The following is a 12,618-nucleotide window of genomic DNA, read 5'->3' on the forward strand; positions in this document are numbered from 1 at the left end:
AAACTGTGTTCTGTAACATTTGAAAAATAAATTAAGATGTATGGTTTACATATCATCAATATACAAATCACAGCATACTCTAAATGTTCACACAAATAAAGGTATATATATAAATCTGTGACTAACAAACATCACCATTACAGAGATCTTTGTAAAAAAAAAATACTATATGTTAGAACTGAGGGATTTAATAAATTATTCATTAGCAGCAATTATATTGATTAATGTCACATAAATTAATCGATTAATCTAAATTAGTGCTTCTTATTTTTTATTATTATTTCAACAACTGATTAATCAAAATTATGATTCAATTTAATGTCATAAAAATAACCGACTAATCTAAATTAGTTTCTTTTTAGTACTATTTTCAATTATTTCAACTATCCAAATAATCAAAATATTTATATTATGTTAGTTTGTTATTAAGCACAAAGTTACATAATGGGCTGTTTGTGGTCTGCCCAACTTTAGCCTTGTAAGCTTTTCTACATTAACATTTTCCAAGACTGAAAATAAATTTCCAATAGACACTTACCTCCTATCGCATATATCTTTCTGGGTTCAGTGCTTCCCTCTATATGCAAACTTTTCACTCACCATTAGCCTTGAAACTCCCTCCAAAAAATCAAGCATTTCTGCATAATATTGCTGCATTGTTGCAAGCAAATGAGCATGTGATAACCCTCCACCAATGGAGTGCAACATACCCTCCTAGAACAGCTGGATCCCTCTATATTGATTGTTCAATCATCACTTCAAGATTAGGCATGAAAAGATGCACCAGAAGTGGGGAGGATGGGTGAGAAGTGTGAAAGGAGGTAAGTATTTACTGGAAATACATTTTAAGTGTAGGAAAATGTTAACTTCTGATACAATACATAACTTCCACTCAGATCTAATTAGAACCCCACATTGAAGTGAAGGAGAGACTAGTGCAAAATTTAACTAGATCAGATCCCTTCGAGTAGTACCCAAATGGAATCCATGGGGTGCAACACATGGACACGTGTGTGGAAGGTTATACCTTATATTTACCAGGTAACACTCTTTGCTCGTAAAGCAGAGACATGTCACTAAAACTGGTGGAAAATACTAGGACATTTCAGAACCTGAATCAGGCTCACAGAAGTACTATTTGTGTAGTGTAGCTAGGGTGCATCATCAGACTGTACATGGTGGGTACATCTCTCACATACCTCACAGAATAGCTTCATTCCTTGCACATCTGTCTATGCATGCCACTAGTGTTGTTTCACCTAAAAAATAACATCTTTAATGTGAACTGCGCTAGTGCACAATGACAATAACTCTGCACCATTATGAGGGCTACACAACCTCATTTTGCAGTAACTCCCCTTAAGCAATTGTACTCAGGATAACTTCATGCTTAGACGAGGGAAGAAGAAAATGCACCAAAAGTGGAAAGAATGCATGAGAAGGTGTTTAGAGGCAAGTACCTATTTGAAATACATTTTTGGATAAGGAAAAAGTTAATTTCCGAGACAATACCTCACCCCCTCACATATAACAGCTGGATTCCCACACTGAAGTGATGGAGGAGCTATATGACCTACCTTTATAAAACACCCAAAGGAAAAGCCCATGGATTGTGACACCTGATGGCAGGGGCTCCATAGGGGTATACCCATGGGAAACCTCATCTCAACCAGGTATACTCTTTTCCTGAAAGAAAACAAAGGCAAAACAGGTGACCCGCACTACACAGACATTGTGACCACAGCCCTATTTCCAACCGGTGCCGTGCACAACAGTGAGGAACCTTCCAATGTCCATCACCCCAGCAGCTAGGAACTGGTAAGGGTCTCCTGTGCTCCATTGGAAGAAGAGGGAGAATATGCAGTGGGGAGACTAGGAGAAGTGCCTTGGGTCCCCAGCAGACATCTCCTGGAAAGGTCTTTTACTGGAGACAGTGCAATGGGTGACCATGAAACCCTATTTTTAAAACCTGGCAAGCATAAGCCAAAGAAGTGGGTAGACACTTCTCTGGTGCCAGCTTTTTCTATGATAGTCTGTGTAATGGTATGGTCTGGATCAAGCAACAAAGTAGTGTGAATACCATGATAATATCTCTAGCAGTCTTGCAGAACACTCAATCTTGACAGTAGATACTGGTAGAGCCAGGGTTGATGGGTTGAGTGCTTTATGTTACTCCTGGCCTGGTGCAGACTGTGGGAAATATTTATAACCTGGGAGGCAACAGCAGCCACTTGGTGGGATCTGACAAAAGGGAAAAGAGCACGGAAAAGAAAATGTATTTTCTTTTTTAAAAGACTGAGAGTAAGTTGAAGAACAGAGACAGGGGGTGCAAAAATCCCACATGAAACAAAACAGCCAGATGGTAAAGATGGATGTGTGAGAAGTTATCCACATGTGCTTGCAAGATTTCATCCGAGGACTGGTAAAAATTAGACACAAGAGAGTAATACAGGTAACAAGTTTCATGTGATGAAATGTGAAAAAGCCTGTGAGCATCAAGATCCAGGGAAGAATACACCAACCAGAGGAGCTTACAGAGCCATCCAGTCAGAATAGAAGGTAAGAGATCCCTGGATGAAGATGGGGGTCCCATGGTAGAAACAAATGATGGCAGGAACCTTGAAAAGATGATATCCATGCCACATAATACCAAAAAGCATGGACCAGACACAGGAGGTGATCCAAATCTGAATGAGCATAAAGGTGAAAAAACAGAAAATAGGGAAGTAGGAGAGAAAATATGTTCTCTCTCCTGAGAATCTAAAGTCTTTGGAAAAAGGCCTGATCTGGGTATAGAAGTATGGTGAGAGTGTGGGAAGCATCAATGGCATAGACATCTGAATGATGGTGACCACAGGTGAGAAGAAGAAGGAAGTATGTTTTAAGAGAAAGATGATATAAAGAACACGAAGCCAACAGCTCGAATGTGGCATGTGTGAGAGTCCACATTAAGATCCCAGTCAAGCATGGGAGTCAAACAAGGGGGTTGGAAAAGAAGGAAGAACCAGAACAAGGTGGAGAGGACAGGAAAGGCAAAATGCGGATAAACTTACCCGATATTCAGATATGGTGGAGACTACAAATCCATGGTCAAACAATCATGTGAAAAAAGCTAAAAGGAGGTCTACTGTAGTATGGCCTGGAGGAAAGGAGTGGCAGATGGGACAACATTTAAAAACTCATCATTTTTGTTGACAGACAAAGCTGAAGGATGACAATGAGATAAGAAGAAGGCTACTGGATCAGAGAGGCTGGCTTGGAGAGCGATGGACTGGACAACTCCACATATGAAGATGAAAGAGCAACACCTCTGGTTGAAAAAGAGACATGAGGTTGGAGCAAGAGAGGGGGGAACTGGGCAGAGGAAGAGAGGACATGTTCACCAACTGACAAAGGAGAAGATGCCAGGGTTGTGCAGGCAAAATATGTGCCACCAACATGACCCAACAACAAGTGTCGTGTATCAAGTCAAGGACAAGAGGGTGGAGGCAAAGGTAAGACCAGTCCTGCCTAAGAGCATCGACTGCTAGAGCTTAGAAATGAGGAAATGGTGACCAGAGGAGCAGAAGTCTTGTGTTAATAGGAGTGACAAAGGCAAAGATGAGGGGAGTACCCAACTGTGAGAAAATACAACAAAAAAACATGAGGGCAGAGAAATGAGGAACCACTCCATGAGAAGTAACCAGTCTGGCTAAGAGAGGCAATCCACCACCAGGTTCAGAGCCCTGGCACATGATGAGCTATGAGATGTACTTGACAGGACTGAGCCCAAAATAGCAGGTCCAATGTCTAGAAGCAGAGTCCTGGAACAGGTAACCCCTTGATGGTTAATATAAAAGACAACTGTGGAATTGTTGGAGTGAATCATAACCAACCAATCCATGAGAAGGGGGTACGAAATGGTTATATTCATGTCAAACCATGAGAATTTCAAACACATGGATGCAGTGTGAATGCTCCTCCACAGCCCACATGCCTGAAGACATGTCACTGGTCAGAGATGTACCCCAGCTTGTCAGGCAAGCATTACTGAAAAGATGGAGATCCAGTTGGGCCAGCAAAAGAGCACCCACCATGGTATTGGTATGGTCAAGCTACCAGGACAATTTCATAAAAAAAGAAAAAAAGGGAGGTGCACAATTGAGGACAACAGATCCCAAGAAAGATTCCATTGGTACTGAAATGTCAACTGGAGGAGGTGCATGTGTCCACAGCCCAAAGGAATGAATGATTCCAGGGAAATTAGAGAAATCATATCTGGAAAGAGGTTAGAAGGATTTTTTAAAAATCTAAAGCAAACAATGGTGGGGAAACAGCCAGTTGAAATCACTGTGATCCTGTTCATGGTCAAATTGAGGAGATGAAATGTCAGCTGAACAGACAAGAATACAAGGCCCAGCATGCATGATGGAAACCACAACACATTGTACAATGACTGTACCATTCCAACAGATAACAAGCCCTTAGTAACTATAGAAGAAACAGGACCTGTGTTAGTAGCACTGTCACCATCATAGGATAAAGTAGAAGCTACTGTCACATGAGAATTCATGTAAAGATTTTTTTTTTCAACACTGTAGAAAAGAAAGAAATAGTTCAACTAGAACAAACTTTAAGTTTTGTTAACTATTGCAAATGTCACAGAACTGAATTATAAAAGAAAAATGTCTTTCCAAGAGAATGCTGAAGTTATCTCGAGTGCAAAAGCTTGTGGGGTGTTACTGCGCAAAGAGGTTGTGTTACCATGTTGCCATGATGCACTAGTGAAGTTTATGATAAAGTGGGAAGTTTAGGTGGGAGTTAACTGAAGGCTAGTGACAAGCAAATCTCAGGCATACATGCAAGGAATAAAAGTATTATCTGTGAGGTATCATCTCAGAACTTAAGCATTTTGCTACTTACACATTTACTGACATGTTTGGTTGAGTGCTGACTAAACACCTGGTTCTCGGCCATTGTGAGAAACAATACTCAACATAGCACTCCGAGTTCAAAAGAAGCTAAAAGACAGATAGAAACTGCCACTAAAAGTTACCCAACTATTTCAGTAAAAACCTCACAATATTTACTACATATATATAGGATACAGCATCATTTATGATGTTGCATGGCACTAAAATCAGTATACTTAAAGAAAGTGAAAAAAATTAATTTACTTGGAAAGTATTTTCATTCAGAAGTGATCTTATTGAAATATAAAATATTACTTAAAGGCTGAGGTAATTAAAAAAATAGGCAAAGATGTTACAGAAACAAATAGAGTGATTACAATAAGCAGACTGTGCAGGCTAGATTCCATAAAAAAAGAAGAATCGTACAACTAGTGAATATGAACAAAAGTTAAGTATAAAAAATAACGAGGACACATATAACTTCTTACATGTTTGAAATATATATATATATATATATATTTGCAGAAAAGTACACTCTGTGTCAGTATAGAAAAGAAACAGAAAGACAGAAATGTTCAGAAAGTGACATTTAAATAAATAAATGACCATCAGTTCAGTTGGGTCAAGTTGAATAATGTTCTGCCTGACAAAATTAATTAAAACTACATAATATCATATACATCAATAAAACTGCCTGTTGTAGAAACACGAGTATAGAGGATGATGTTTTGAAAGTCTTCCACCTTTCGTTTTCATCATGAATACTCTGCCTAAACAACCTATCAAAGAATACACTGTATCGTGTCACAATTTCAGTGATGGAATGTAAACATTTGATGAGATATGAGAATAAAAGATGTGTGATGTGAACATAAATGAAGAGTTTCTGCTGAGAGAAATAGACTGGAAGTGTGTCAGATATATCACAACTAATAAACAATTGAAAACAAAGTATCATTCATCAAAGTATTCCTTGATAGCAATGAATGGCAGTGGTTTACAAGTAACACAATTTTTGTGAGAAAGTTCCTAAATCCCCTAGGAAAAAACAGTCCAGCCCTTATTTTAATAAATCTCATGATAACTAGCCTGTTACATTCAGCTCACACCTACAAACTACATAACAATGAGAACTTGTAGAAGCTAGAACAAAAATATAGTAATGTAAGTCAGTTTCCAAACGAGCCAGTCATCAGCCTTAGCCAGCTCTAGTTTCAATCAATTAGAGTTAGACATTGTCAGCCCGAGTCATTCATCACAGAAACGTAAAAATAGAAGTCTGGTGCATTATCTACTTCACTGGAGTTTTCCCCATTAAAGATGAGAGAGAGAGAATGCTAAATATTGTAAAGAATAAAACAAGGATGAAACTTAACAGCAAGTTTGACTATTTCAGTATCAGAAATGAATCTAATTGAAAGTGCTTTATTATCCTCATTCTCTCTGAAGTTGACCAAACACAAAGATATCTCCACTCCATGTGGCAGTAATAATGTAGTTCTGTGTATGTACATACAAATATAAAAGAGATGATGTAGAATACAATAAAATTATTCCATAAAACAGAAGATAGCCTCCTTGAACAAACACTCCTACAGAATGTGTAAAACCTATGGTTGAACTATCTCATGACCTCCACAGGATTTACTGTTATTTCTAAACCAGGACTATAAAAAAAAAAAGACAAATTCTACATGTAGGAATAAGGTATGAAGTATCTACATATCTCATCTGTGTAAAAAGTTGAAAAATATAAAAATTTTTATACTAACAATTACCAAACCAATTATCACCCATACCCCATCACTGCAAATAAACATTATTTATAAAGTTTATAATACCTGAGCAAGAAAACGATAAATATAAACTGGTTTCTTTTGTCCAAATCTGTACACCCTGAAGATAGCCTGTGTGTCATGCGAAGGGTTCCATGATGTATCGATGATAATTACACGATTGGCTCCAACAAGGTTTGTTCCTAAAGACCCAGCTTTAGTTGAGACCAAGAACAATCGACATCTAATACAGAAATGTTTTTGATGTAATATTTATGAGGGGAATAATGTAAGATGGAGTAAACTGCAAAATGATATACTTCATTACATTACATATTTCATTACACTACAAATCACAACCTACAATAAATGTTATTAAAATTGTAATAATAGAAATAGTTTAACCTATCATAAATGTTAAGTCTCTAAAACTAGCAAATGTCTACCTAGTAAATCTTGAATGATGCTATAAAACATGTCTGAAAATAAAAACAGTTAAGTATGAAAAATCATTTTACATATAATTTAACACTAGTGTTTTACATGCAAAAAAACACAAAAATTATATTATTATGATCATTTAGGACTGTATGGATACCAAATTGAAATGTTAGTTGATTTCAATTAGAAATCTGACAAGTCTTTAGTTGACAAAAAATCAGAATTTCTAATTAAGTATTTTTACTAAAAATTTGTCTGTCAATATATGGAGTTAGAGTGTTGTTTGATCCGAGTGATTTACATGTTAAGTTTAAAAATACTTTTTTTCATCAGAAAATTAATCTCTAATATCTCCTAAATAAATATCAAACTTTGTTTTTTCAGAAAAACTATATTTTATCTGTTATTTTCTCTACCATAACGGCATACTTGATTCTGACAAGTGATCAATGTATAATGAAAAAAAAATTACAAAATTTCAAATAAAATTAGTAGTACTGTTCTATCCTTTTTAACATTGACCATGAAATTATAAAATACTTATCCAGAGAGTTTCTACTTTTCACAATTATTTCCTATGTAAATTTTACTGTTAGCAGCTGAAGTAGAAACCTACCAAACATGAATCACTATTCCTGCCATTAGACTGTTTATGTGACATCATAATATGACATACAAGTATGTGCAGCACAATTACCAAAATTTCCCACATCATAATTCTAGCTCTGAGAACATAGTGGGAGAGGATTTATTGGCTTGTTTGGATTACAGTGGTTGTAATGGGAGTTGTAAAAAATGGGTGAGAAAATGTTTATGATATGGTGCTGTACAAAGGCTGGGCCAATCCAATAAACTTGGATTGTATTTGGATGTTAGTCATCCAGTTGGAATTTAGCAGGAAAGATGTAAAAAGTGTGTAAGTGCTTATGAACATATATATAAATACTTTGTTATATTTCATAAAACATACAACAATAAATAAAAATGTATATAGAAAAACAATGATTTCTAATCTTACAAAATTGATTTGTATTTGCATGTTGTACTTATTAAGCTTCACCATAAGCTTGTTTATTCTCTGACTTTTTAAGTAAGGTATATAAGGATTACAAAAATGTCATTTCTGTTCAGAACAACAAGTTAGTCATTAAACTTCAACATTTTGAGTAAAACTATGGCTTTTCCCTTCAAGCCAATTACAAACAACTGTCAGATTTACATAGTCTGGAATATGCTCTTTTTATTGATTATAAACAACTTAAAAAAAGCAGGTGTGAGTAGACAAGAGGTTTTAAATGAATAGATTAGTGGAAAAGGCCACTCTCCTAGGTTTGCTAAATATATTGTTATCTCAGCAAATCAAAAAGTTGGAGGTTCTTATTTTACATTTTAGCTTAGGTCTGAAATTTGAGTTTCTAATTAACCACTATAGATGTTGTATGGTAGGTAAAATAAAATATAAACTGAGCAATAAGCCAAGAGGGCATGCAATCTGACACACAAAAGGGATAGTTAACACTTTGTTTTTAATATTTTCTTTCTAATTAATAACTCATAACATACATAATATTAAATTTCAAATTATAAACTATGTTTTGATGCCAATTTTATTGACATACATTGATAATAAAGTCGTTTAATTCAATTTTGAATATAACTCTCTAGAAGGTCATGACATACACTCTTTGAACAGTATGTAGCGAGAGGGTTAATTCATTACATCTGATCAATCAAATAATAGATGTATCCTATAATCCCCTTCCCATAGAAGCAAAAAAAAGAAAAAGGACTTATATTAAATCCATAACTTTTCAGGACTACTGCATTATTCTAATATCATATTAATATTCCTATTTTTATCCATACTGTTAGAAATTCACAGGTTGTTCATTTTGAGGAACATTGTTTTTGGCTAAAAAATATTTTTTAAAAGATAATCTGAACATTTCTTAGTTGGCAAACAAATAGCTAATGTCAACATGGTTGCCATTATGTTTGTTTACAAAATATGCAGCAATCCTACATTTATCTTCTGTAAATAAAATAATAAAAACATGTTTTACTATCATGAATAATAGTAATAACATTTGTATTTAAAACATATTATAGTTGCAGTTAAAAATAATTAAGTAGTCAGCCACTTTATGTATGTTTCTTCTATGGAATAAACATTAAAAGTAATTTTTAAACATTTTTTGACATGTGTATTATGTTCAATGTTAAAAACTCACAATTTTTAAATAACAATGACTATTTTATACACAAATCTATAAAAATGAGATTGTTTCCAGTCTCCAAGTTACTAAAATACAATAACTTACTGTACAGGATAAAAAGTGGTAAAAAAACCTGATGAGACTGGAAAACAATCTCATAAACTCTACATGTTTCAAAGTATACTACTGCATCATTCTCAGAAGTGTTTTGCAAAAATAACACTTATTTATAAAATTATTAAATCACAATTTACATATTAAAGAATTTTATGCCATTTACAGACAACATTTTTTTACATTTAATTGTCCCAATAGATTCACGCATACTCATACTAATTAAATTTCCAGGATGTGCTAAAATAACACTTTTTTCCCATTGAATTGTATGATTAGTTTCACTAATATGTTCTGCTAAAGATGAAATAGTAATATTATTATTTATAACATTTCTTTTACGTTAATTCAGTCTGAATTTTAAATTTCTTCTAGTTTGTCCTATATAAACTTTTTTACTTTCACATATTTTACATATACCAAATGTTTCCATTAAATCAATTTTATCTTTAGTTGTATTAAGAATTTTGCTGACTTTGTTTATCGGTTTGTACATCGGAAAAATATTTATTTATTTTTTAAATTGTTTCATTATTTGACAAGATAAACCAGGTAAATATGATAGTACTAAACATTCTTTTTTACTTTTTTCAGCAAATGGTTTTAACTTAATATTTTTATCCCTGTTTTTTAGTTTTATGACAGCTCTGTCAACAACATCTGGATTAAAACCTCTTTCCACTGCTGTGTACTTAATTAACAATAACTTATCATAGATATAAACCTGTTTACAACATAATTTTAATATCCTGTCCACATAAGAGTAAAAAACACAGGTTTTTTTGAGATGCAGTTTGACAAGATTATTGATGTGGTGGAATGATTACAGGGAAAGATTTACAATAAATGGTAGTTTCCAATTTATCAAAATTACAATAAAATACAAATAACTTACTGTTCAGGATAAAAAGTAGTAAAAAACCCTATGAGACTGGAAAAACAGTCTCATACACTCTACATGTTTTGACGTAAATTATTGCGTCGTCCTCAAGAGAGTAATGTTTTGGAAACAAAAAATAACACTTATTTATACAATTACCAGATCATCAATTTACATATTAAAGAATTTCATGCCATCTATTGACAAAATTTCCGTCAGGTCCATCATCCTTATTCAATAATTTAAATTTACTTTTTTTTTACATTTAATTATTCCAATAGATTCACATATGTTCACACTAATTAGATTTCCAGGTTGTGCATTGAATTGTGTGTTTAGTTTCACTAATATGTTCTGCTAAAGGTGAAATAGTAATATTATTGTTTTTAACATTTTTTTTGTGTTACTTCATTCTGAATTTTAAATTTCTTCTAGTTTGTCCTGTATAAACTTTTTCACATTCACATGATATTATATATATACCAAATTTTTCCATTAAATCAATTTTATTTTTAATTGTATTAAGCATTTGACTAACTTCGTTTATCGGTTTGCATATTGAAAATATTTATTTGTTTTTAATTTTTTTCATTATTTGACAAGATGAGAGTACCAAACATTCTTTTTTACTTTTTTCAGCAAATGGTTTAACTTAATATTTTTTAGTTTTTTTGACAGCTCTATCAATAACATCAGGATAAAAACCTCTTTCTAGTGCTTGATTAATAATAACACATTATTAATATCATCCTGTTTACAACATAATTTTTGGAAATTTAGTGTGAGAAGATTGTTGATGTGGCGGAATGATTACAGAGAAAGGTTTACGATAAATGGTAGTTTCCAAATTATCCTTATTTTTACTCACTAAAACATCCAAAAAAGTAAACAACCATTAATCTCAACTTCATAACTAAATCTTATAGAATTATCAATGTTATTAAGGTAATTATCAAAATTAGCGAGTTCATCTTTACACTACAGCCAAATCAAAAATGTGCCATCCGTATACCTTAACCAAAAACTTCAGGTTTTTAGCTGATTTTTCTAGTGCTTCACTGTCCATGAATAAATCACACAATAACAGAGATAAAGGAGAACCAAAAGGTAAACGTTTGTTCTGTTTATAAACTTTGTTATTAATTTGGAAAAATGAGTTTTCAACACATATTTCTACCAGGTTAATCATATCCATTATTCCTAAGACTGAATTATTATTTTCTTTCAGTTTTTTCTCAAAACCGTTCAATAGCTTTTTTCACAGGTACTTTGGTGAACCTTGACAGAATATCAAACAACATCAATATATCTTTTTGATCTAAAATTATATGTTCAATTCTTTCCAGAAATTCAAACGAATTCTTAACTGTATATGTATTTTTATCCCTTAAAAATGATAATTTTTTAGATATAAATTATAAGTTAAACTCTTAATATTGGATACAATAGGTCTGAAATGATTATCAATCTTATGAACTTTAGGCAAGGCATATAATCTAGGTAAAACAAAGTTACTGGGAATTAAATTTTGCTTTTCATAAGGTGTTAGAGTTATACAACTCTTAATTTTTTCTTTAACTATTGTATGTAGTTTATATATAGGATTAAGTTTAATGTTCTCATATGGACCATCTTTCAACGTAATCATTTTTATTAAGAATAACAGTTTGTCAGCCTTGCAAATCATAATATCTTGTTCCTTTAAATTTTTCAAAATTTCAAAGTCCTTTTTAATATTATTTTCGAACTTAAAATTATTTAATAAAGTGCAAAACTCACTTCTAATAATATGTGCTTTTTCATCATTTAATTTTTTCAAGTTAGTTTCAATTTCATCTATAGAATACATCAAAACATGTGAAGTGTATGAGATTGTTTTCCAGTCTCATCAGGTTTTTTTTACCACTTTTTTTATCCTGTACAGTAAGTTATTGTATTTTAGTAATTTGGAGACTGGAAACAATATCATTTTTATAGAATAGTGTGTATAAATTAATTATTGTTTTTTAAAAAATTGTGAGTTTTTAATATTAAAATTCATATTAAATAAAGACTTGAATCATCAGAATATTTTGCAGTCACCTACCTTACTAACTAAATAGTAAACTTAACTAAACAAATCTGATTTGATGATGATTTTATTTAATGAACATAACAAAAAAACAACAACAATTCAAGTTTACAAACATTGCAACTTAGTAAAACCATAGTTAAATTTATTAAAGAGCGAAACACTAATTTTAAACAAAAGTTAACATTTTCCTAAATTGAAAATGTATTTCCAATAATACTTACCTCTG

General features: G+C 32.7%; 1 protein-coding gene across 1 annotated transcript in view; it reads right to left on the reverse strand.

The window, feature by feature from the left end:
* The window catches only part of LOC106473744 (transcriptional regulator ATRX homolog), a gene marked incomplete at its 3' end in the record, with an annotated part of 34,753 nt that overhangs the window by 18,851 nt on the left and 3,284 nt on the right, over positions 1-12,618 (reverse strand). Inside the window, exon 2 of the mRNA XM_013934425.2 lies at positions 6,734-6,911. Coding sequence (XP_013789879.2) covers positions 6,734-6,911 — 178 coding nt within the window. The remainder of the gene's footprint in view (positions 1-6,733; positions 6,912-12,618) is intronic.

This window comes from Limulus polyphemus, unplaced genomic scaffold (assembly GCF_000517525.1).
Source record: "Limulus polyphemus unplaced genomic scaffold, Limulus_polyphemus-2.1.2 Scaffold6470, whole genome shotgun sequence".
NCBI lineage: Eukaryota > Metazoa > Arthropoda > Merostomata > Xiphosura > Limulidae > Limulus > Limulus polyphemus.